The 27,048-nt window shown below is 22.7% G+C and overlaps 7 protein-coding genes across 7 annotated transcripts; 6 read left to right on the top strand and 1 right to left on the bottom strand. All coding sequences in view use genetic code 6, as the record gives it.

The window, feature by feature from the left end:
* Window positions 1-2,511: 2,511 nt before the first annotated feature.
* Window positions 2,512-2,868, top strand: TTHERM_000202959 (hypothetical protein; the record flags this gene model as incomplete). The annotated part of the gene is made up of 1 exon (XM_012795364.1): window positions 2,512-2,868. One exon carries the CDS (start codon window positions 2,512-2,514, stop codon window positions 2,866-2,868), a length of 357 nt encoding a protein of 118 aa, XP_012650818.1.
* Window positions 2,869-4,291: 1,423 nt separating this feature from the next.
* Window positions 4,292-9,145, top strand: TTHERM_00202930 (Myb-like DNA-binding domain, shaqkyf class protein; the record flags this gene model as incomplete). The annotated part of the gene is made up of 4 exons (XM_001007078.3): window positions 4,292-4,925; window positions 5,582-5,653; window positions 6,679-7,141; window positions 8,236-9,145. The coding sequence occupies 4 exons, from the start codon at window positions 4,292-4,294 to the stop codon at window positions 9,143-9,145; spliced, it is 2,079 nt and encodes a 692-aa protein (XP_001007078.3).
* A 1,553-nt stretch (window positions 9,146-10,698) lies between these two features.
* Window positions 10,699-11,652, bottom strand: TTHERM_00202900 (hypothetical protein; the record flags this gene model as incomplete). The annotated part of the gene is made up of 7 exons (XM_001007075.3): window positions 11,532-11,652; window positions 11,407-11,467; window positions 11,301-11,344; window positions 11,096-11,241; window positions 10,969-11,022; window positions 10,847-10,906; window positions 10,699-10,764 (listed from the first exon to the last, which is right to left on the bottom strand). The coding sequence occupies exons 1-7, from the start codon at window positions 11,539-11,541 to the stop codon at window positions 10,699-10,701; spliced, it is 441 nt and encodes a 146-aa protein (XP_001007075.2). The 5' UTR covers window positions 11,542-11,652.
* A 1,294-nt stretch (window positions 11,653-12,946) lies between these two features.
* TTHERM_00202890 (EF hand protein) lies at window positions 12,947-14,427 on the top strand (the record flags this gene model as incomplete). The annotated part of the gene is made up of 8 exons (XM_001007074.2): window positions 12,947-13,015; window positions 13,072-13,198; window positions 13,294-13,515; window positions 13,578-13,667; window positions 13,737-13,792; window positions 14,080-14,146; window positions 14,215-14,287; window positions 14,355-14,427. 8 exons carry the CDS (start codon window positions 12,947-12,949, stop codon window positions 14,425-14,427), a joined length of 777 nt encoding a protein of 258 aa, XP_001007074.2.
* Window positions 14,428-15,633: 1,206 nt separating this feature from the next.
* TTHERM_00202880 (ATPase, histidine kinase-, DNA gyrase B) lies at window positions 15,634-19,183 on the top strand (the record flags this gene model as incomplete). Its single annotated transcript, XM_001007073.2, has 5 exons — window positions 15,634-15,946; window positions 16,018-16,158; window positions 16,774-17,229; window positions 17,289-18,266; window positions 18,324-19,183. 5 exons carry the CDS (start codon window positions 15,634-15,636, stop codon window positions 19,181-19,183), a joined length of 2,748 nt encoding a protein of 915 aa, XP_001007073.2.
* A 605-nt stretch (window positions 19,184-19,788) lies between these two features.
* On the top strand, window positions 19,789-25,043 carry TTHERM_00202870 (hypothetical protein; the record flags this gene model as incomplete). The annotated part of the gene is made up of 7 exons (XM_001007072.2): window positions 19,789-20,173; window positions 20,226-23,415; window positions 23,472-23,820; window positions 23,876-24,103; window positions 24,160-24,403; window positions 24,550-24,707; window positions 24,831-25,043. Exons 1-7 carry the CDS (start codon window positions 19,888-19,890, stop codon window positions 25,041-25,043), a joined length of 4,668 nt encoding a protein of 1,555 aa, XP_001007072.2. The 5' UTR covers window positions 19,789-19,887.
* A 627-nt stretch (window positions 25,044-25,670) lies between these two features.
* Window positions 25,671-26,832, top strand: TTHERM_00202860 (transmembrane protein, putative; the record flags this gene model as incomplete). Its single annotated transcript, XM_001007071.2, has 6 exons — window positions 25,671-25,714; window positions 25,850-25,943; window positions 26,001-26,153; window positions 26,214-26,432; window positions 26,610-26,667; window positions 26,720-26,832. The coding sequence occupies 6 exons, from the start codon at window positions 25,671-25,673 to the stop codon at window positions 26,830-26,832; spliced, it is 681 nt and encodes a 226-aa protein (XP_001007071.2).
* Between the last annotated feature and the right edge of the window lie 216 nt (window positions 26,833-27,048).

Genomic DNA, 27,048 nt, shown 5'->3' with positions numbered 1-27,048 from the left:
AAATTTTTTTAAATAAAAAAATAAAAATTAATGGTATGATAAAATACTATGATTATCAAATTTCACCTAATTAAAAAAATTATGTTTAAAAAATAGATTGATTAATTTAATTGATATTTTTATTAGAATATCTAATTATTATAAAGTTATAATTTTTTTTATAAAGTAAGAATTATGTTATTTACTAAAAAAAGGAGGTACTTTAATAAATATATTTTCAATTTAAATTTATATTATATATTTTTTGTAGGGTTTATAGAGAAATTACAGTAAAATAATTTGATGCTAATTTATGAGAGTTTATAGTATATTAAATATGTTATCTAATAACTCTTAAAATAAAATATTTCCAAATAATAAAAAAATTAGTTAAATACAATAAGTTTTTATACTGTTTTAACAAATTTTTCAATAATTCAGAAGGGAATTATGCAAAAAAAGTTTTATAAAATGATAATACATATAAAATAATAATTAATTTTAAAACATAAGTAATTAATTAACACCATTTATTATACAATAAGTAATAAAGTTTCAGAGCTAAATTTAAAAAATGACAATAATTAATTACATTAAATATATTTTAAAAATTATGTTTTTTATATTTATAAAACTATATCTTACTTATTGAAAATAGCTAATATTTATTTTAAAATAAATTCAATTATATTAATGATGTATTTTAGTTAAAAAAGATAAGGTTAAAGTATTAGTTTTTGCTTAGAACTGTTGCAAAATAAATTATTACTTAAATAAAATAAAAGTGTAAAATAGCTTGTATTGTAGACTATTTATTTCTTTGTTGGTCATTAGCTAAAATTTTAAAATACGCGCAAAATTAATAGAAAAAAGATATAAATTTAATAAAAAAGAAATGTATTTATTTCAGGATACTTTGATTGATTTAAACAAAATTATGATTTTGTAGTTGTTTAATATGTTGAAAACTAATGGTAATTAATTGAATGAGATAAAAATATTATTTTTATACCTTTTGTGAATATATTGAAGCCAAAATAATTAAAATAAGAAGGGAATCAAAAGTTAAGCAATTTATTTTATAGGGACATAAGAGAAGCTGAATTAATTTAATTTTATAATCTAATATTACTAACAACTATTACTTGAAGAACCAATTTAACAGAGTACATAATTACGGTGGGATAAATATAAATTATTTTAATTTAAGCTGAATTCTTTAAAAGTTTTCTTCGTGTATTGATAAAATAATTCAAAAGAAAGATAATTTGTATTATCTTCTATAATTTATTGAGTTTAAATTAGATAAATTTAAATCTGATTTTATCTCTTTAAAATTAAAATTTATTCCAAAATAAAAGAAAGAATGTAAATCAATAAATATTTAAAATTATACTTACTATTTAGAAAGAATTTAAACATCATTGATCTAAAAGGTTAAAACAAAAAGTATTCTAGATTCTTTTTGTTTTAGAATCAAATTTAATTTGTATTAATAGCTGTTAGGTTTTTTTTAAAAGATCTTTGATAACTTTATTTGTCCAGTTAAATCGCCAGTTATAAGAAATCAGATAATTATTTAAATTTCCTTAAAGTAACGCTGAATTTCAATATTAAAAAATCATAGATAGGCATTCTAATTTTTATCAAGAATGCTTTCATGTAGGTCAAAGATATTTTTTTACATGCTAGAATAAAAAATAAGATTCTTGAGTGATAGTAAGTATTTTGAAATGAAAAATTGCGTATTATAAAATCAGTTTTAGGAATAGAAAAATTAATATAAAGGAGCATTTATATGTTATTATCTAAAAAGAGAGATGTTAGGATATTAAATTTTTTCTAAAGATATTTCTTGATGATCAAAGAATACTCTAGATATATATCTATATTTTTATTAGTTATTAAGCATTTCATCCAGTTCTTCTTTATTTTAGCATCATTTTCTAAATTTTTTATAAAAGAATTTATTTTTAGCTTCTCATCAGATTAGTAGAAGAATATTATTGTAACAACATTTTATACTTTTCTTATCAAAATTTTTGATAATTTATTGTTTTAATTTCGTTGTTGTAGTTAGTTTGGCTACAGCTGATTCATATTTTAAAATTTTATCCCTAAAAACTTAAAAAAGCTATGGCTTATTTCTAAATTAGAATATTAACTGCATTTTTAAAAAAATAAATGGTGGAAAACAATAATAAAAATATAAAAAAGATATAATCAAGTAAGTTTTTTTTCTAAAAAATAATCTTTTATTGTTTTTATTGGGATTTGGCGTGATGATTTATATAGATTAATAAAGAAAGGAAAGATTTATTTTAATGGGAGTGATTGAGAAAGTTTGCTGAAAAGATAGAAAGGAGAACTATTCTAATTATTTAATTTTTCAGTTTGAAAGAAATAACAGACAACGATAATAATAAAAATGTTTGACGTAAGATTTGTAGTAGAGTAGATTCTTAATGACTTAATTTTGAGATATTAAGATTAGATAGAATAAAAAAATATGCATAGGCCAGGCATTATAAAATGAAATGCGCTTTTTTTAGGAGAAGAATGAAAAATTATTTGGTTTGCTTGTTCTATTGCATATAAAAATATATTCGATTGGATCGGGATTTCTTTGTTTTGGATTGTTTGATTAGGAAAAGGAAACAAAAGAGAGAAAGAAAGAATTTGCAAAGAAAGATCAAAGAAAAATAAATTTGTATGTTATTTAAATAAACAAAATCAATGAAAAGAAAAAGATATGTTTCTTTTCTGAGCTAATTTATTAAATTTTCATGCAATTAGATTTATTAGTCTAAAAGTAGCATGTCGTATCAGTTAATAATTGATAAAAACAAATTTATGAATTTGATCAAGCGATTTCTATCGTAAATGTGACCAAAAATAATGAAGCGAAACTTAACTTTTTATATCTAGGTAAACGTCCAATTTACTCTTTAAATATATGTATATATTTTCTTGAATATAAAAATAGATTTGCTACCTTAGTCTTTTATTTATTTTGTTTATTTGAATCTATTACATATTAATTTTCGTTTTTTTTGGGGGGGACGCAGAAAACAGCGCAGTGCTCAATCATTTTAGAATAAAAATACTGATAGCGATGATCAATGCATTTAGATTTGGACCTTATATATATTTTTACTTGTCATTGATTTCTATTTGTTTTTTAATTTAGTTAGAATTTACTTAACAAAAGAATTCATTTAAATTCGAAATTAGACTTTTTTAATATATATTTATATTTTACAATGGATCTTTTTTTAATTACTATTAAAAATATATGCTCAAATTTAGAAAGGCAAATGACCTTATTAATTAATCAAACAAACACACTCTACTCTCACTTGCTTCTTTACTCAAAAAATAAACAAACAATAAATTAAATACATAATTTAATTAATAAGATTTTGGCAGCTACTTTCTATTTCTCTAATTATTAATATGTTAGAATTCTTCCATCAACTTTTTGTTATTATTATTGTTTTTGCGAAAGTTATTTATTTATTGATTTTAGTTGGGTTTTTGTCAATACAAATGATCGACTATTTATAAAATTTATTAATTAAATTATTAGTGAAATGTCAAAAGAGTTTTGTTAAGGGTCATTTAATTTAATTAATAATATTCAATTCAGATTTTTGTTTTGATAAATATGCATGATTTCTATCAAGCAAATCAAATTCTTTATCATTTTAAAATAGAAAAGTAGAAACAAACAAAAATTAGATTAAAAAAGAAAGAATTTATCTAATTATCTATCTATCTGCTTGCTTGCTTTCTTGATCCTTGCTTGATAAATATATATGGATCAAAAAATAATTGCTTGATAATTAGTAAGTAAATTCATAATTGCAAAAAAAAAGAGAATGAAACAAGAAACAGATCTATTTGCAAAAAGCAAAGAAAGAGTGAGAGATTTGATTATAAATACAGAAAGAAAGATTGATTGATTGATAGATAGATAAATAGTTTGATAAACAAATTATATGACTGAACTCTTTATTAAAGAATTAAAAACAGCTTTTATCAAACAATCAATACTTTTATTAAAAAATTGAAAAAAACAAAAATCAAAAGAGAATCAATCAATTAATCAATTTATCAATTAAACAAACAATCTAACAAGTTTTCAAAGAAACAATCAAAAAAACAAACATATACCAACAATTAAAGGAGAGAATCCTCAAATAAATTGCAAATAAAATCCGAACAGGATACAAAAAAAATTCTAGTCATCATTCCATATTTCTACTCTGGATATTCATTAGATATTACTTGACACAAGCGTAGCATTTAAATGACTACAAAGGACAATAAATAAAGCTGCTAGAGTTCCACTAGCGATGAAAATAGCATTCATAATTAGGTATTACTCCTACAATAACTTAACAACGCTAATAACAGCATGTATTCAGCTTCTCCTAGAGCTAATCAGCTCTCCTCAGTCTAGGCTGGTAGCCTAGCTGCTAGTGGCTGCGATGCATTCTAATAAAATGCTTCTGCCCATTCCAAGGCTGCTGGTGTTAATGCTTAATCTTCTTCAGCTGCTTCCTAACATGGCAGATGGACTAAAGAAGAGCACCAAAAATTCCTCGAAGGACTCAATATCTACGGAAAGAATTGGAAGAAGGTAGAGGAGCACATTGGAACTAGAACAGGCGCTTAAATTCGTTCTCATGCCTAAAAGTTCTTTAACAGACTCGAAAAAGAGTTTGGAAAGACAAATGTCACTAAGGATTTGAATGCAAATAGCGCCTCAGCTTAGCAAAGCCAGCAAATACAACAACAAAAATAACAAAATCAAATCTCAAGCAGCTAAGCAAATTCTTCGTTACCAAATCAAATTCATTCACTTTAATAGAATGCTCCAACCCAGCAACTTAACTTCGCCTCAGCTATCTAATCCGACTACGCTAAGCACCTACTAAAAAGTAATACATTTCCCAATCATGCTTCTAAAATTACACACATTCTGCTCCAACCCATTTATATTTTTAAATTTGAAGAGTGAAAAATACTTTTACAACTCCTAAAGCTCTAAAAGTCAATTGATTTGTTAATTAATTTTTCTTATTCCCTTTCTTGTTCTTTTATAGATCTTACTAAGATACAAACAATTAATCACTCTATCAATTATTCAAAGATAAATAACAAATTGCAAATCTATCAATCGCCTCATTTATTCATCCGCTTTCTCATTCAATCGTTTCTCTATTCATAGTTTGATTAATTGATATATGCAGTCAGTGATAGAGTGGAAATAGAATTATAATTTACTAGATTAATTCATTGATCAAAAGCATCTTTAAAGAATTTAAACTATTCTATTTCTTATAAGCTTATCAGACACTGATTACTTGTTATATACTTAGAAGAGAAAGGGAAGTGAGAGGATTGTTAGGTTTCATTTATTGGCTCTAAAATTAAACTTGAGTTAAACCAAACAGATTATTTCATAATTTAAAATGAGCAAACAAGCGTAAAGTACGCTATTAATTGGGGTTGTGTTATTTTTAATTGAGCAGCAAATATAGTTTTAAAAAGTTATACTTTCTAACACATTTTTAAACTTTTTTTACATAAATAGACGAAAGACAGTAAGATTTCTATGAAGATATGACTCCTATGATATCACATTTGAATAGCTCACCTGAATCAGGTAATTTTTAAATTAAGGCCTTCTTCAAATTAAAGCGAGAATAATAGAAAATTATTGAACCAAGTTTAAGATCCAAATTACAGTTCATTTAAACGGCACTCATTTTACATTTATACACATAAGAGAACATTAAAATAGAATTCATTTCCTGTATAGTATTCTAACAAATAAATTCAATCAATCTAAAAATTAGAAGAGAAAAAAATCTAATGTTAAATCAGTACTTAAAAACATTTCATTAATAATTAATTAAATTAAGAAAGAGAAAACCAGATGATAAGTATAATAATCAACATTAGCAAGTATTATTCCAAAATAGAATTCTCATATAACAAAAAACATCTTTGATTCTTAATGATTGAATTGATACATATTGAGAAGGATATTTAAAATATTTACTACAGTTTAAAATTGATAAATGCTTCTAAAGTATTTTTCAAATTGATAAAATATAAACCTTTCTTTGGTTTGTTTGGAGTTTAGTTATATAAAGTATAGAAATTTATAATTTTTAGATTGAATGGATTTAAATTTTTAAAAATTAGTTAGAAAGTATTTGAAAGATTTTATCAAGATTGATTTGATTGTTAGATAATATTGATTGATAGAGAGAAAGAGAGATTGTGACTGATTCAAATTTTAGAATCTGAACAAAAATTTTTTTTTGAGTTATCTCTTTATTATCAAGATGTAATCTTATCCAAGCATTTTGGCTCATAAATATCTTTTACAAATTTTTTGAAATTTTTCAATCTTTCTAAAGTTTCATAGAAATAAAGATTTTCTAATTTGAAGGAATTAGTAAGAGTGCTTCAAAGATTTTTTGATAAATGTAAATGAACTAATAATTTCATGAGCCATTCATAAAGAAATAATTTAATTATTATTAAATGACTGATTTGCGATTATTCGAAATGTGATAACAAAAATTAAAACACCCATTTATTAATTACATCTAATCCCGCTTTATTACTAAATTTGATTTTTTTATAATATTAAATTTTATTTTTTTGAATTATATCTAGGCGACATCCTTTAAAATCCCTTGCATTTGATTTCATAAAACAACTCTGCTTCTATTAACATTAAGCCTGTTTTAGACTCATCAATTGATGGAGCTCCAAAGAAAAAGAATTGGAGTTAAATCTTAAGCGCTTAGGAGAAAATGAAATAGTAAGCATTAAATAGCAATAACAGCATATTAGGAACAGCTAACTAGAACGTGTTAAGCAAAAAGGAGAAGAAATTTCTCTCTAAAAATGAAAAAAGAATAACTGATTAATTAAGCTAATTACTTGATCAGCAATGCTAGCACTTAACTTAAAATATTCCTTATGAGAACTAAGCAAATAAGGAAGTAGATTTTGATTCATTCAATAACAACGGAGTCGATTAAGAAGTCTCCCCAAGCGATTTCATCAGTCAATCTCTTCTAAACTCAATTTTCGAGCCAGCTGATATTGAAACTCATCTTATTTAGTTCTACATGTAAATAACTAATTTAAAAATTTTTCCATTTTAAATAAATCAATAAATCACAAAAACGGTTTTTGATACTTAAGAGAGAAAAATCAAACTTTACTTTCCAAATCCAAATCCAAATTTCCTAAATTTGAATAAAGATGTTAAAAAAGAAAAAAAATTGATGAGATTTCATCTAAATAAATAATAAAAGCGCATGTTTGGATTATAAGTTAATATTTTTAATGCAGTAAAAGGAAGCGATTTTTCATTATCTTTCTTAGAATTTATGGAAATTTAAATGAAGTGATAAATTTAAAAAGATCTTGAAAAGCATTTTTACTTAAAAAATAAATTGGGTGAAATTAAAATCTAATTTTTTTTGAAGATTTGAAAAATGTTGCTCTTTTGGTAATAAAATAAAGCGGTAAAGAGATAAGTCCCTTTTTTAAATATATTTTTGAAAATATGTTTAAAAAATATCAAAGCAATTTTCAAATTTTATGAGATCCTCAGATTTTGTTTGTTAAGCAATAAATTAATAAATCTTTCAATCAATCTTTAAAAAAAAACCCAAAATTTCACAAAATTCTTATTCGAAAAATTTAAATCATCCCAAAGAAGATTTTTGAAGAATCTTTAGAATTTTTTTCAATTATTTGCCCGCAAATATCTTTAAGGATATCTTTTGAAATTATTAAATGCGTAATAAATCTTTTACAAAATCTATTTCTTTTTTCTAGAAATGATTAATATCTTTTTGTTATGATCAATCAATCAATCAAGCATTTATCTTAAAATATAAAGATAAGTTTAATGCCTTTATGATTTTATTTCAATAGTATAATTAAATAAAATAATAAGTTACAAATTACACCAGTATCAATCAAAATAACGATTGAATATAATAAGATTGATTTAATTTCTAAATGTTAAGTTTTTTTGTCGAGTTAATTAATGTAAATAAAATAGAGCATATATTTAAGATATTGTATTTTTTTTAAGATGACGAAGATAAACAAGTATTAACGTTTTGGTGATAATATTTGATGATAGATGATTTTGAAATAGACAAATATCTATATTAAAAACAAATATTAATTATTATTATTTAAAAATAGTGCGCAAATGAATCTTGAATAACTTATTAGTTAAAAGAAATAGTATGACTTAAATGAGGTATCTCCTTACATGCAAAATCAAATTAAGAAAAAGAAATTATCGATTGATTCAATTAGCACTAGCGGTGGAAATAACATGAATTTTGTTAATAACTTAGCTAATAATTTGGACAATATCAGCACCTCTTAGTTAAGCCACTCAACTGGAATTTCAGCCACTTCTCCTTCTTCTTCTGCTTTTTCAGCTGCTCGTCTTAGCTAAAACAAGATCGCTCAACCATAACCCAACAACTTCGCAGCTGTATAATAAAACCGTAATCAGAATATTTAAAAGAATCAACTCAGAAACTCAGTGCCAAAGTAAGCAAATGAAGATATCAGTTAAATCTCAGAATATCAATAATCCTTATTATTATTCAATCTCTTGCAAGGATTGACCAACTCATAACAATAGAACTAACCAACTGAGGATCTCTAAAAGAATAGCAGAAAACAGGCCATTAAAGAAGCTACTCCTAAATTCAACTAACCATCTGCTGTAAATAATAGTTCTCAGAACTAAGATTAATCTGATGAAGTTGAGCTTTTCAAGCATTTGTTAGTAAACCTTTAATAAAGACAAGCCAATTAATTCAATTAAAGCTATCCAAATCAAAGCATCCTTTCTTAAAAGCAAGGCTCTAGTACAAATGCAAATTTCAAAACCCCATCACTACCTAACACATTCAATGCCAAGAACGATTAGACATCATTGAATTTCATGTCAACAGAAGAAGAGGAGGATGATGACAACAGTAGCTTCGACTTAATTTAAAAGCAATTAATGCAATTCATTGCCCCTCAAAAATAAACCATAGAACAAAACCCTAGTCTATAACTCTTAAATGCCTTGAAGAATGGTCATTTTTGAACAGCTTATAGATGAATAAATAATATGAACAAATTATTATATCAATTGCTATATTTTAAAATTATTATGCAAAATCTAACAAAAAACCAAAAAAAAATAGCTAATTACCTAAATAATAAAATAAATAATGGTTGATTAAAAAGTAAACACAAACTAACTTCAATAAGAAGTTTTTCTTCAGTTGATTTTTACATGATTAATCATTTCAATCAGTCAGAAATCAATCTGATTATAAATCAACCTAAATCATCAAGTATCTATTTATCAATTGGAAATCCATTAATAACTAACTATAAAAATTTTACTTCTCTTAACTTCTCATATTCTCTCCTTCTCATTGCTGATCGATCCTCATATTTTAACTAAACAATTCTTTTAAAATTCATAGTATATCTATACTTCGCTTCAAACCAAAATCTACTTTATATTAAATAATCTATGATTGGATGAAAATTAATTTGCCTCAACCAAAAAAAGAGGCTTCAAAATATTTGTAAAAATAAACTTTATAATAAATAATAACAAACCAATCAACTAACTAACTAATTAATTAATTAATTAACTAACTACTTATCTACTCTATAAAAAATGATAAAAATTTCCTTAAGTTCTTCAAGTTTTTCAAATTTCTATTATTATTCTGCTCCTCATAATTGAAGTCATTAAATTACGAGCAACTATAGCTCTTTTAATCACCTTTTCACTCTTTTTACTAAGAAGATATTTTCTCAGCCTTTTTGGTCTGCATGCTTACTTTTATAATATTTAATCTATTTGCCATGCAACCAAAATTTATCCAGCCAGCTAGTTATGCAAAAAAATGTGCTTGAGAATTCTTTCTAGTTTAGAGATGTGAAATTCTCTCTTAATTATGAAGAAGAATAATATGTTTGATAGCAATAAAGATTTCAAGACAAATTTATTAAGCACCTCTTAAAAATGCTTAATAAATATGTGCTATCAGACAAAAGACAAAGCTAATAAAAATTATAAAATAATAATAATAATCACAACAATATTAATAAAATTAAAAAATAAATTTAGCTGTATCCCAAAAAAATCAAAAAATTAATTTATAAATATCCTATATAACATACTTTATATTAAATTGAATGAGAGCCTTTACTACATATAAAAGTAAGAGAAGAAATAATCAATCAATCAATCTTTAAAATAATAACACTACTGTAGCCAAGCAAAATAATTATGATAATAATAATTAATTCATTGTTGGAAAATAAATAAAAAAATCAATTAAGAATTTTGATTTGAAGCCATTTAGCATAAATGGAATTTAATAAATGAATGAATAAAATTATCTTTAACTTGTTATTATTTATGATAATAATTACTATATGTATTTAATTTGTAAACTAAGTCACTTATATTTTTGTAAATATTTATATTATATTTCTCTATTGAATCGCTTTATTAAAATGCCCTATTTTACTTAAATCATTGTTTTTTTAAACTAACACTTTGTAAATTCCATTTAATTTAGTTGTCATTTTTGAATAAATTTATTTTAATTATTAATTTTTTTGAAAACTATTTCATTAGTTTTCATCATCTTCATCATCGTCATCGATTAATTCATTGCCTCCATACATATTACTTACCTAAGATTTGTAAAAATTGTTATATTTTGCTCATATAATAAATACTATTAGTTATTTATTTATTTATTTATAAAAATCTTACTATTTCATAAATCTATGTTTTTAGCTACAAAAATTCCCAAGCTTCATCTTTTTCTTTAATCTTTTGAATTATAAATATAGAGTATTGCTTTTTAACTTATTTTTAGTTTATATAAAATATACATCTTCGACTGGACTAAGTATTTGCATTAATTAGCTTAAATCTACTCCTTCTTCCTAAAATTAGATTTTTAATTTTATTATAACTCTTTACTTAAAGATAAATATATTCGTTTCATGAAATATTTACTGTTTGAGGTAATGTGTTGATTTTAGTAAATTTCTGTAATTCATTAATATCTTAAACTTAAACTGTTGGCTGATTTGGTGGAGCAGAGACTTTGCTTACTTCCTATTCTTGAGCTTCTTGGGTCAAATCAGGTACAAAAATCAAATCTTCAAATGATTTAAAATATTTACTTATAAAACTGAAATTTTAAAAATGAAATATTTACCTTCATTATTCTATTCCCAAATATTTTATTTTTTCTGATCTTATCTATTTTAAAATTTCATAATAGTATAAAAATTTGCTGTATGAAAAATAATAAATCTAATTACTATGAAGTATCTATTTTGACATTCTGGTCTTTTCCACCGAAACCCCAACCTTATTTACCTTCTATTTATTATTAATTAAGAAAATAATTATCGCAAACTCTAAATGATATAAATTCTATTAATACTTGCTGCCATTTTACTTTATGAATGCTTTTATATCCTTTGTTGCTTTAAAATGAATAAATAATAAAAAATTTTGAAATTATTACTTTTTAAAAACTTATCTTTTAATGAATAGATTTATTCACAATTTCAAAATTTATTAATTAATTGTTTAATTCTAATCATAAGTGCGAAATTCATCAAATAAATACTAATTAATTTTTAAAACATTTGAAAATTGTATAAGTTATAAAATGAACAAGATATTCAATAACAAATAATCATTTTAAACGAATAGTATAGCTTTGAATTATTTTTTATCCATCAAGTTAAATAACTTTCATTATTTTTTATTCAATAGATCAAGGAAGTCATTTTTATATCAACATTTTCGTAAATTTAAAACAATCAAAGAAAGCTTCATTATAAATAAGGTATATAGTACAAATACTAAACTAAAATTCTTTGTTATCTTCTACTTAAAAGTTACAAAATATTTACAAAAAAAAGTTTTTCATAAAAATATTTTTTCTATTAGATAATTTAATTTTTTAAAAAGTAATTAATTTAAAACTAAAATAATTATGGGTTATTTAGATATCATTTTTAAAAAATAGTAAAAAGTAAAAAGTCTGTTAAGAAAATTAAAAGGAATGTTTATTTTATTGACCACTTAATTGTTAGCATGAAATAATTATAACTAATACATAATTTGAATGAGATATTACTGAAAAAATGATTATTTATTTTTCTGAAATAAATTTAACTTGAGAAGTTTAAAGTAAAATAAAAAAGTTGAGAACTATTGAAAAAATCTCAAAATACTTAAATATTTACAAATCAAAAATAAAATTAATTTAAAGCTAAACTTCAATTGTAATTTATTTAAAATTATTTCATTTTTAAGTTTTTTTTTGATCGATTTATTCTGATATATAACATTTGTTATACAGTAATTGATATTCAATCATTATTTTTATGAAAAATACTTGTTTTTTAAGATAATAGAATTAAAAATAAAACCAATTTCATGCTTTTAGATGTAAAACATAAAAAAAATACTCATTATCAATTATAATTTCATTAATAATTTGCATTTAATAAAATGATGTTATGGTTATTTAATTGTTTTTTAATGATGAAAATCGATGGCTTATGTGATAGATTGAAACTATTTTTATAACTAACCAACATAGTCTATCATCTAGTAAATAAATCCAATTTGATAGTTTTTAGATGAAAATGAATTAGTTAATTAACTTCATAAAATAATTGATAGAAGTATTATTTATTATCAAAGAAATAATCTGTATTTAATTATTATAAATTTCAAAACTTATTTATATTTAACAAGCAAGCAAGCAATCAATCAATAACTAAAAGTTACAACAAAGACTAGCTAATTTAATTAGTTTGCTAACTAACTCGATAAAGTAAAATGAGCGATGATAAAGATGAGGATGGAAAGAAAAATAATAAGATCACATACAAGCAGTCTAAATTTGTTGTAAGATTCAGCAGTTTGAAGCCAAATTAATTTATTTTACAAATATAAATTGAAAGTTTTAATCATCATATAATGAAAGAAAATGGTTGAAAACTCATGGAAAAGAAGATTATATTGATTTTAAAGATGAAGAAATTTTAGTTTTGAGAAAATATTTTAAATCTTTAGACAGCGATGGCTCAGGTATGATTTATTATAATGAAAAGGAAGAAATATTAATAGACTTAAAAGAATTAAATTATCTTTACATTTTTATTAAATTATCATTATTAAATTAGGTAGTATTGGAGTTGAAGAATTAGAAGATCCTTTGATTGCTTTAGGCTTGGCTTAAAATAGAGATGAAGTATTGAAATTAATAAAATAAGTTGATGAAGATGGTTCTGGTGATATTGAATTCAAAGAATTTCTGTCTATTATGAGTTCTGTTTAGAAAACTGATAAAAATAAAGGAGGCGGAGATGAGTCAGAGAAAGGAGCAATATTTGATTTCTTCAAAAGTAACTTTAATTTAATGAGCAATAAAAAATCATAAATAATATAACTATGATTAAACAAAAAGAGATGAGCACTGGATAATTTGATAATCAAATGGATAAAATAGTTCCTTTTAGGCTTAATGTTAGTATGTATAGAAGAAGAAAAATTTTAGGTAAATTTAAATAAAATATACATCTTTTTTGTGAGTTGAGTTAAATTCATTCTTTTCTTATTAATTTAGATGCCATTATGAGTTCGAACAAAGAAAAAAAGGATAAGGGATAGAAAATTTTATAAGTAATTATTAATTGATTTTATAGTTAAAACCTTTTTACTTGCTTAATTGCAAAAATAATCATAGGAAATAAAATAGTTTAAATTGAGTAAAATATTTTAGAATCAAATAATTCATTTAAAATGTGAGAAATAATTATCAAATAAATTTAAAAATAGTCAATTTTATTAATTAAATTATTAATAAATGAGTGCTTCAAATTATAAAACTAATACAAATTCATTTAGAAAAAATATATTTTAACTTTTAGAATTTATTTTAATGAAATATTTTACTTGATATAAAAAAGTCTTTCAAAAAGCAGTTAATATTCTATAAAAGATAAGAAAAAATAGAAAAAGGAGAAGATCCAAATGGTAATTAATCAATTTTACATTTATTTTTTATAATTTATATTTTACAAATATTTTAATTTATAAAACAGACATTTCTATTGATTAAATACCTAATAATGAAAGTGGAGTCAACACAAGAAATGGATTCCCTAAAATGCCAAGGTGATTTACTTATTTAACAATTAAAATTTTTTCTAATAGAATATTAAATTTACTTTTTATAAAATAGAATCATTTAGTAAAGCAATAAATTACTTGTCAAGCCAAAGGCTAATCCCATATAAAATTAATTTAAATAATGAATTTATTATAATAGATGGATTATATATTTTATTTTAATAGTGTTCATAAATTATTTTTTAAAAAAACATCAAAAATAATTTTTATTTATTTTTATTATTCAAATAAATAATTATAATTTATCATTATATTCTAAGCTTGAAATAAACGATTTCTAATTAAAAAGTAAATTGGTATAATAAAAAAAATGTAATAGCTAATCTCTGAATATCTTTTTGTTTAGTAAAAATTTATAAATATTGACTTTTAGGTAAAAATTTTTAGTTCTTTATAGATCATTTATTCAATTCGAGATACAGATTTGTTTTAAAATATAAAAAGAAACAACATTAAAAAAATTATATTAGTAAATTTTTATAATTAAATTATATTTAAATTATTTTTTTGTTTTTAATTTCTTAGATGGAAATTATTTTAAATAAATATCACTCGTATTCTCTTAATCTTAAATAATTATTTTTTGATTTACTTTTGAAAACCAATTTTAAAATTTTCGAAAATGTGTAATAAAAATTTTTTTAGTTTATTTTAGTTCAAAATTTGAGGAAAGGCATTAAATGTAATCAAAAATTTGTTAAAATTTGATAAAAACAGAATGATAAAAACAATTAAAATATAAAATGAAAAAAATTAGTAAAAAGGCATAAAAATTAAATGGAATATCATCATATATATCAACACAGTTGGTGATATTTTAATTTCTGGATTAGTAATATTGTAAGGTGAATTGTCTTTAAAAAGCTACAAAAATTTATATTAAAATTAAATTATATAAATTAATTTGCAAGATTAAATAACAGGTTGTTTTAAAAACACTAATTTTTAGAAGAACAGATAAATAAATAAATATCAATAGAGATAAAATTGAAAATGAAAATTGTAAGTTAAATAAATTGTTATATATATATATATGTTTTTAATTATTAAAAGTTGTTTATACTCTTATTGCTTTTATAGAACAGTAGATATAGTTTGAATGATTATGATTGGTTTTGATTATCTTTTTGCTCTTAATAATTTAAATGTAATCAAATTAAATAAAAACAATGTTTTTTTGATATAATTAATAAGAAACAAATAATTAGAATAAATATAGTCTTTTATAGAATAAAAAACATATTTTTTATATAAATAAATTGTAAATTTAAGTAACCGAAAGATACCTAATTAATACTAAAGTATTTAGATCAATTTATTAATAATAATTCATGGAACAAAAAAGCTAATCAAGTCCTTAGGCCGTTTTACATAAAGAAACAAATTATTTCGGATAAGTCGAAGATTAATTTATGTAGAACTAGAATTTAAATGGCATATTGAAACAAAATAAATTAAAGGATATTCAGAGCTAGCAGTAAAAAATAATTCAATCACAAAAAAAACAGTAATTCAAGTTCTTTACGCCTGTTTTCATGCTCTGGATTTTTATAAATTCTATAGTGTCCATCTATAATTAGTAATACATCAACTTATTTCTAAGCATATATCTTGGATTAATTTTGATAATTATTTTAACGATAGGTAAATAAATTCATTTTAATCCTAATTTTTTCTGCCAAACTGTAACCATTTTTTGTTTTGTTATTAAATAGAATATAAAATAATTAAGTTTGATGTCTACAGAATTATTGTCTTATTTGTTTTCAGCTTTTCTATTTATCTTTTGAAGACTCTTATATTTGATTTTAACTCTTAACAACATGTAACATCCTATCCCTATTGGCTTTTCTGTGGTACAATAATAATTTTAATTAAAAACTATCTATCTAAATAAACTCTTTTAATTTGAATCACATAACATGCAGCAATTATTTTTCTCAATGATTTAATTTCTTAAACAGTAATAAGAAAAATATTATTACATATTTATTAAAAAAACAAGTATAATTAATAGCTTTTATTAAATTACTAATAAAGTCGATTTGATTTAATGGAAAAATATTGAATTTATTTATTTAAAACAATCTATATTAAATAAAATATAATTTATTTTATTTTATTTAAGAAAATACTTGAAATCTCCCACTAAAATATTTCAATTTAAAAATATTTTATATTACTAATAAAAAAACTAAAATAATTTTTTAATTAAATGATTAAAAATTGGTTTTGAAATGCTTTAAAAAAAGTTATTTTACAATTGAATAGCCAATAATTTATATTTTTATTATATTTTAGCGATTTCATAACCTTTCTTAGAATTTCTTTAAATATTATTTTTATTTTATTATATATGAATAAATTACAGATGAGATTTATATGAAATTAGAGGAATATTTTAAAAGAATTAATTAATTAATGATCTTACATTTGAATCTAATTAGTTATGAATATTATTAAACAAATAGGAATATTTTTAAAGCACTTCTGTAGATACATTGAATAGTGGTACTTTAAATGCATTTTAATTAGTTTTTCTTGCATTGCTTCTATATTTGGAACAAATTTTAATGAATTAAATATGTTTCTAACTCATACTTATTTACTTGCTGTTATTGTATGCTTTAGTTTTTATGTTGAAACAAGAATAGAGAATACACAATATATTGATTTTATTAACTAGATTAAAATACTTAAAGGATAAAAAGATTTGCTTGATATACTGATTCCTTCAGCCATTTTTGTTTGTTAACTAGAAGATAATCAAAGCCATTACTAGGAAAATAATCATAATTTCAGTAATATCTTTGAGAACACTCGTCAACAAATGGATCTGAATAATACTAAAGGTTATTCTTTCAAAAGAGAAGAAATTTCAGGTATTAATTCCTTCTAAAACTAAAGTCAATTCGTTTTCCCTTCAGGTAATTTATCTGATTATTGTGAGTTTAAAATAATTTTCATATTTTTAAAATTAATATAGCTTTAAAAAGTTTAAACCCAATGTACAAGACTCAATAATAAAAACATGTTAAAATTGATTATGCAAACAAAAATAGCTTAAATATTTTTGAAGTTGAGCGATCATAAGAAATTCTAGAAAAACTTCAATACATGATTTAAGAGGAGGCTGACTAAGAAAAGAATCCTTCAGAGATTTCATTTACTTTATATTCAAAAATCAAATAGCAGTTGTTTGCTTAAAGCAAAAATGTTCACAATATAAAAAAGACCATGAACATAAGTGGATAAATTGAAATTATGAACATCGTTGAAGATAAGTGTACTTACAAATATGGGTAGAGCTACTTTAATGTAAAGTACGTTAATTGCTTTTGGAATCAATAGCCTTCTTTGTTGGTTCTGCTTGTGAATGTATCTCAAGAAAAAAGGAATCAGTAACTTTAATAAATGAATACCTATAAAGATAGATTACTAGCTACGGTTTCTCATGATCTAAAAACTCCACTAAATTGCATTATTTCTCTCACGGGATAGATTAAAGAAATGAACATAGTATCTATAGCGCAAAATGTTGATATTATCTATAATAATTCATTAATGCTTCTATTTATGATCAAAGACATTCTTGATTATTCCTAAATCATGCATAAGAAGCTTAAATTATCTTCTGAAAAGATTAATTTGCAGTAATGCATCAAAGAAGTGTTTGACATTTTTTAATTTTAGTGTTCTTCTTAAAATATTGACTTGATACAATAAGTAGAAGACATAACTTTTTATAACGATAAAAACAGATTAAAATAAATTATTATCAATTTTGTCTCAAATGCAATTAAATTCACTAAACAAGGCTTCGTCACAGTTAAAGCAGTAAATTAAGATGACTGTGTAAGAATATCAGTTGGTGATACTGGTACAGGAATGTCGGATGAAGTTGTCAAAAAACTCTTCAAGGAATACGAAACATTTGACAACAAAGACAAAATGAATTAACAAGGTAAACTTTTATTAGAATTTGTTAAATATTTTGTATTAATGTTGTACATGTGAAAAGGTATTGGACTAGGACTCTTTATATGCAAAAATTTGGTTGGTGCTTTAGGTCCAGATGACTGCATCAAAGTAGAGTCCACAGTAGGACTGGGATCAACTTTTACTTTTGACATATATAAGAATGAAAAGAAAACTAGAAAAAAAACTCCCACTTAGCAAATTAACAGTGTGAATGGAGTAAACAATAGATTTAGCTTAGGTGGAAATACCTAAATAAGGTCATAAAATCCTTCAATAGCTTAGAATAGACCTAATCCTAGTAAGACACTACAAACAAAAGAAGGAAAGACAATAAGTAATTAAAATTAAACAGATTAAGTAATGGATACTATTCCTCAAGAAGGAGAATATGATTAAATAATAAGTACTCATTAAGGAGAAATGATTATGTCTAACTCATCAGCAAACCTAACTTCAAAGATATTAGCTCAAAAATATAAATCAATAAATTCAATCTAAAACAGAATATATAAAATGAATAAGAGATACAACATTATTATTGTTGATGATTCTAAATACAATTTAATTGCTCTCAAAATATACTTAAATGATTATAAAAATTTTGATGTGGAAGAGTTTATTCATGCAGAGAAAGCTTTGTAAAGAATTAAAGAGCAAGAAAAAAAATATGACATAGTTTTTACTGATCTTCAAATGCCATTTATGGATGGATTTGAGCTCACAAAGCAAATAAGATAAATGTAAAATAGAATTTAGCAACCTAAAATTGTTATTGTCACTGCTGACAGCTCAGATTTCTTGAAAATTAAATCATCTCAATACGCAGTTAATGATTATATTGAAAAACCCATTACCGATAAAGACTTGTTTAGATCTAAAATAATGAAGCTTTTAGAATGAACGGATAAATTTAAGAATGAATTAATTAAATTTTGATTGATTCCATATATTTTAGTGATAAAGAAATAACAAAAAGAAAATTAATTTATTTAATTTAATATTATTAAAAAATAATAAAAGCAATATTGTACATTTTTAAGTGTGAAAATTAAATAAATTAATTATAAAACCAAATTTGTATTTACAAATTTAATTAATATATATATATATCTAACTTTATATTAATCACTAAAATGAATGAAAATTTTATTAAATAAATATAAAATTATCTTTTTTAATATTAGTTTTTTAGTTAATTTATATTTTAAAAATTTGTAATTTAGAAATAATAATAATAATATATTAAATAATATATATGATATGTTTTTATTTCTATTTTTTAAATTGATTAATAGATTTCTCAAATAAATAAAGAAAGTATCATGCATTTATTTTTAAGACTCTTCTATGTTTTACTGTTTAATTCGTGTTAAATCGAATTCAACTTGATCAACATAAAAGAAAATCAAAGTTTTAACTCTACATTTAAAAAATAAATATTTGAAGGGCTCTTTTTATATTTATATTTAATTTTTGATTATTTTAGAAATCAATAAATAAATAAATAAAATTAATCAAAACGAAGATTGATAGATAGATAAATTGATTAATTTTTAATTAATTGTAATCAAATCACTCATTAAAAAAAATATCAGTAATTGCAAATGTCATATAATTAGCAACACTTCAATACCTATTAATAAGGTTAGTAATACGTAGCGCCATACTAGATGGCAGGGCAAATCAATTAAAATTAATAATTTTACAATAATCACGTAAATTAGCAGTAGTAGCATGATGATTTTGGTGATTTTGTTTCATCTTCATCTTAAAATAATTCAACATAATAGAGCGCTAGCACAATTAAAAAATACGATGCCTTTAATAATTTATAGGGTCCTTCCGGTTTTACATTCAACGAAAGTCCTTAAAAGCCTACATAAAAATAAGGTAATTTTATTTTAAATAGTTTTGAATTATGAATAATTTTTATATTTATTAGGTTAGAATTAAATGTTTATGAACAATTCAGCACCAAACAATTTTAACGTATAGGCTTAAAACTAATAAAATTTAGCTACAATTCATGCAAATGGATAATATGGATATGGAAATGTTGTAAATTAGAATGCAAATATTTCAAACTTACACTAGCATCATAGTTAGCAATAATATTAAGTGTATTAGTCATAGCAATTATAATAATAATAATAATAATAATAATAGTTTTAGTAATCTCAAATTTATCAACATTAAGCTCATCACATGAATTAATCTTAGGCATATCAATAATTTTAATAAAATTAAGTTTAAAATCTTTAGAATCCATAATAGATTAACTAATTTTATGCATAGAATTAAGCTTAAATGGCATAAGCTGCTTTAAACAATCCTTAATATTAAGCATAGATAAATTTAACAGCATAATTGTAATAGAAGCACAATATTGAAGATGAATTTGGTGATTTTTCAACAGCTTCTACTGTCTAAAATATTCATCAAATGCAAGGAAGCTTTAATTAAAATGGTTAAATTGCATAATAGGCAATTAGTTAATATTAACATCATTAAAATTTCTAGCATTAAGGTTATTCAAACTAAGGCTAAAATATTTAGTAAAATTTAGTGAATATGACTCAATCTGCATAAACCTTTTAGGAAAAGCATCCTCAAATAAGCAATTAGTTTAATACAGTTTAGCATGCTAATTTTTAAGCACAAAATAATAATCATCTTCATCATCTGAGTTAGTAATAAGTAAATTGGTAGTTAACTTAAAATCCAAATTAATAAGTTTAAAAGAACAGCGATGATTTCGGGGATTTTAACGATGCACCATCAACTTAAAATAATTTAAACGCTGCTGTTCAAATTTAGAATTAATTTTAAACTATGCCTTCAGTCCCTAGCTCTTAAAATATCAATACTGTACAATAAGCTTAAATAATTTAACAGTAAATAGTGACAAATCAAGTATAATAGATAAATAAATTAACAAATAACGATGATGATTTTGGTGATTTTACTAGTCATTAAAGCAGCTAGTAAACTACAACAGGTCTACATAATTTATAGACCATCAACAATTTGAATGCTTTAAATGCTTAAAATCATTAATAAAATATAGTAGCTCCAAATTTATAATAATAGTAGCCAAAAATAGTAAAACAGAATAGTGATGAATTTGGTGATTTTACCACAGTTTAAACAACAGCTTAACAATTAAATGGAATTCAAACCGTTTTACCAAACACTAGCTAGGGTGTTTAGCAAGGTTTAAGTCAACATTTTTAGTCTCATACTAACATAGTTTAGCAATCGAACTAAATAGAGCAATAGTAATCAAACATTAACTAAACTTTCTAATAAAATAACCTACAAGCTTTATAAAATGCATTTGGAAGCACATAAATCACATAGCAAGATAAGGATAATAATACTAAAAAATAAAGTGACGATTTTGGAGATTTTGAAACAGCATCTGGAGCAATATAAAACAACAGTTCATCAAACTAGGCGTAGAATGAAAAAGTTGTCCACAGCTAATTTTAAAATAGTGCATAGAAAAGTGATGGATTTGGGGAATTTACAGATGCTTAGCCATAAGTAGCTACTCACGTTTCTTCATTTAACTAAGTTTAATAAACCTCCTTACCTACTGCAGTTCATAATATCTAAAATCAAACAGCATAATAAAAAATCAGTGATGACTTTGGAGATTTTTAAGACACAAATGTGCCTATTTAACCATAAAATTAACCAAATAATTAAAATGCTTAGCAAGAAGGATTTAAAAAATACAATGCATTTTATGAACTTGAATAAAAAGCTCAAGAATCTTAACCTAAGACATCTGTTTTGGATATGCCTTTAGATATTATACCAAATCTGTAATAAAATCATCAAAAAAACTAGGATTTATTTGGTGATGATGACAATCAAAATGAAGATGATTTTGGAGAATTTTAAGATATTAAAACAGAAAATTTAATTCAATAATAAACTCAACAACAACAATAAATATAAAATTAGAATATTCGTTTCCACTCAGATTAGTAATACAATTTTAATGCATAGACTCAAGTTAATGTATAGTAGGCAAACATTTTATTCAATTCTTAATTGCCAACTGTCAAAAAATCAGGAGCTGAAATTGAAAAAGAGCTTATTGGAAATGTGATTAGCCTTTTTGATGACTACAAAGTTGATCACTTAACAGATAAAAATAAGATGTTCTAAAATCAAAGTACTTAATAAGTTTAGTAACAACCTACAAACTTGGTTTAGCCTCAGTCAAACGTGTAAGTTCAAAATAAAATTGAAGATGAAGAATTTGGAGAATTTGCAGATTTTTAAGAGTCAAAACAATAAGAAAAGGTAGTTGTATAACCAATTCATGCATATGAGCTTGATTGGGATTCAATTATTAAATAAAACTAACAAGTTGATAATGACCTTCAACCTTAAGATTAGTTATAAGATGAATTATCTTAGTAAGGTTAACAAGAATCTAAATTAAATCCAAATAAAAAGAATCATTAAAATGATTTATTTGAAGACCATTCTTCCCAAAATAATGCAAAAGCTACGTCAAGCATTTAAGACAACAACTAAGGAGACCACACAAGTAGCTAAGCAGACACACTTACTCTTGACTTTGAAAGAAACTTAAAAGTTAAAAAAAATTAAAAGAAAAATGATTTTGAAGATGATCTCCAAGCAGAATTAGGAGGTGATGACGATTTTGGTGATTTTGAACAAAGCAATAAACATTAATAAGTTTTAAATGTGCCATAAAATAACTAAACTATCTTTTAAACTTAAAATACAGCCAATAATGTTTTCAATAATAATGACCTCCTTTTTGAAGGTTTTGAGTAAGCTCCTTATTAACCTTAATAATAGAATAATTAAGTTTAAAATAATCCTTAATAAGTAAATTCTTAATACAACGACTAAAATGATGATGACCTCTTTGGTGATTTTTAAGGCAATGATCAAATAAATTAATAAAAAGAACCTTAATAATTATAATAACAGTAACAATAAAATGCCAATCAATTTGATGAGTTTGAAGATTTTGAAGATTTTGAAGATTTTGCAGAAGCTCCAACATAATAAAACCAATAAGGACAATAGTAGTAGCAGTAAATTTAATAGTAAACACATAAATAAGAACCTAAAGTAATGGAGTAAGCTTATATTAAAATTTAAACAATTATATATTAATTAATTAATATATTTATAGCTTAAAAGAGTTTGAAATGAATACATTTGACATAACTGCTCTGGATTATGGAGAGAGCGCTAAATAGAAAGCAGAATAGCAAAAAAAAGAGTAAGAAAGGAAAAAATAAGAAGAAGAAGAGAGAAAAAGATTGTAGTAATTGGAATTAGAAAAGCAGAAGCAATAAAAACTCAATTAAATTCCTTAGTTTAATGTTGGTAAATAAATATATAAAGGAGAATATTGGAGAAAAGTGTATGAAAACGATGAAAGATACTACGTAGACAACAAATTTTATGAAGATTTAATACAAGAAATCGACTCGTTGGGTCTCTACTAACACTTTGAGAAATTGATCGCTATCAGAGAAGTACCAATTTAATTTTATTTTATATTTTCTGAATTAGTTAAAATAAATTAAAAAGGGATTAGATAAAATTGAAGACTTGGAGAAATAAAGAAAAAAAGCGAAAAATGATTAAAATTATGATAAAATGTATTAGTTAAAGCAAGAAATAGATGAAATCGAATCTTAAAAGGACTATAAAGCCGAAATGATGTCATTAGTTTACTAAGTTATTGCTTGTGAAGGAAAATGCTTCAACCATTTGATATATGACAGAATTAGAAATCTTGAAAATGCTTTGATTTTTGTAAAAATTTAATTATTAACTAAGTATTTAGCTTAACGTTTTTGTTATTAAAAAAGGTTAAACAGTTCTAAACACTCCACGATTAAAATAGAGATGTAGATGAAGCCATAGATTTCATGATTATAACCACAACTATTGATAATAACTATTCTTCTTATGTCCAAAAACTCTATTAAGTTTAGGAAGTCTGCTAAAAGGAGCTTTAATAGTTTGAATCTAAAATGAAATAATTCCATTCATTACCTACATAGGTAAAGTAATAAATTGTCTCCTAAAAGCAATTCACAGACTTTATCAAAGGTATTTGCTTTATTTACATAATTAATAAAATGTATTAAAGATTTATTTAGATTAGTTATTTAGTCATTTTTGGATTAAATTATCAAGAGTTTAATTGATTATTAAAATGCCATCATTTTTAATAATATTTTTTTATTTTTTAAAAGCCTCAACTCAAATTTTGTACCATGGAAAGAGATATAGTAAAATATCTATTTCTTTGAGTTCTCAGTCAATTGATTTCGATATTTTGGAAAAGATAGTCACAAATAATATTTTAATACTTAATAAACAATTTAATACAGGTTTCGAATAAGTTAAAAAGGTAAATATTTTTTATTTTTAAGAATGAATTAAAATACTGAATTAAATGAGAAAAGATAAGTTTATCAATTTTTAGTTTCTTTTGTTTATTTTAATTTAAAATGATTTAAACTTATAAAAAAAGAATTTCAGCTTCACAGAAGAGCTAACTTAAGAGTAAAGAGAAAAAATAATAAACGACATTGTAAATCGTGAATCTAACTTGCATTTAAATGAATTTATATGTAATTTATGCTTAGGAGTTGCAAACGATACAAGAGTACATTACAGAGGAAAGCACTATCACAATCTTTGTATTAATATTTGGTTCAATAAAATCTCTACAATCATAGAATGATTAAACATATTTATTTATTTAAACAAAGCAAGTTAGTTAGCAATATAAAATTATTCAAAAATAAATAATCTATTTATAAAATTAAATGAATGATAACAATTTTCTGTAATTTCTTTTCATGTATTTAATTTTTTGTCCTTATAATTAGTTCAAATATATTTTTGGATTTTTAAAACCATTTTTGTTATATTAAAATTAAATAAATAAGTAATAAATTAAAATTAAATTAGAAAAATGTTCCTTAAAAGTTTCTTGTAAAAATAAAATTTTCAATTTATAATGTCTCAATTATCTTACTTACATTTTTAATATTTCATTGAGAAAAGATTCAAATTTAATTTGAAGATATAATCAAAATCGGTTATTAATTTATAAATTTACTTATTTTATAAGAGAATCCCATAAGGAGTAAATTTTTTTTTATTTAGCTTACAAATATTATTCTTATTTATTAAAATATTTTAAGTAAAAAAAGTTTTTAATAGGATTAGACATTTTTAATTAAATTAATTAATTCATTAATTAATTACTTGATAATTTTAAAATCAACAGATACTTATTTAATATATTATTGATTTAAAATAATTCGATAATATACTATAGGAGGATAATAGATAAATATCATTAATGAATAACGAAGACAAACCTAAAAAAGGAAAGGGAAAAGAGCAGTAAGTAATTGCTAGTTATTTTTTGAAACATTTTCACTGAGTTTCGTGATATATTATAAATTGACTTATATTGATCTTACTTTTATCACAAAATATTGAAAATATAATTCAAATTGTAATTATTTGTCAAAAAAGGAGCTGCGGAGAGAAAGTTACGAACATATTTTTTGGTAATTCCAAGCAAAGCCGTGAAATAAGACACTCTCAAGTTTATGCAACATTCTAATCAGTAATTTGAGTCAAATAAAAGCTCTCAAAATTTAAATATTTAAAATAAAAAAATTAGGTTTTTGAGTTAATCAACATTCTACTAAACCATATTGTTTTTAATTATACACAAAACTTGTAAGCAATTTTATTCTTTGATATACTGTCAGTGTTGATTATTTTATCTAATATGATTCCTAAGCTTAATGTAAAATATGGGTATTATAGATTGGTAATTCAAGTTTTTATTGATAATTATTTCATTTTTAGTTATTTTGAAATAATTTAAAAGACTCTGTTTATGTATGGGATGAACTTTATAGTCTATATATTTGGATTTGCTTATTATTTGATGTAGAACTTCTAATTTGTGATAAATATATGTAACGATATATCTACGTATTATCAAAGTATTAATTAATCTTCTTATCCATCTTAAAGTATTTGCACTAGTTTAAATTAATACTATTACATCTGGATAGGAGAAGTAGCCTTTATATTCATTCTAAGGGTAATATTTTAGCCATACATTAATTTATTTCATATTAGCAACCAAATTCAAATAGAAACTGAAAAAAATTTATTTTGATAATCTAAAATATATAAATTATGATTTAATTTAAATTTTATCTTAAATATAAATTTATTTTTTCTTGGTTTTTATGAAATTTCTATTAATTTTTTATAGGCTTTCGGGTTATATATTTACTATAAAGCCTTTCAGAATGCATTCAAGAAATATTAATGTAAATTAATTTGATTATAAATGGAGCTTATTTTAATTTTTAACAAAAAAAGATGAAAAAACCAAAAAAGATAGAAAAAAGAAGTTTCTTTTTAAAGCTCAAGAAAGAGAAGAATAGAAAAAGAGAGATATTTATTACAGAGACATTTCAAAGAGGAAATTATGATTAACTTGTAAAAAACAAAGCTAAAAAGCTCTATTTTAAGTTTCATTTTACAAGATATTTAAGGAAAGAGAGGAACATAAATTAGAAATTAAGATAAACTTGTAAAAAAAATAAAGCTAAAAAGCTGTATTTCAAGTTTCATTTTACGAGATATTTAACAAAAGATACAAAAGGAAATAAATTAATTTTTATCTCAAAAAAAACATGTTATGTTTA

Source organism: Tetrahymena thermophila (genome assembly GCF_000189635.1).
Source record: "Tetrahymena thermophila SB210 genomic scaffold scf_8254815, whole genome shotgun sequence".
Classification (NCBI taxonomy): domain Eukaryota; phylum Ciliophora; class Oligohymenophorea; order Hymenostomatida; family Tetrahymenidae; genus Tetrahymena; species Tetrahymena thermophila.
Note: the sequence above shows the minus strand (reverse complement) of the source record. Positions and strands in the feature narration are given on the sequence as shown.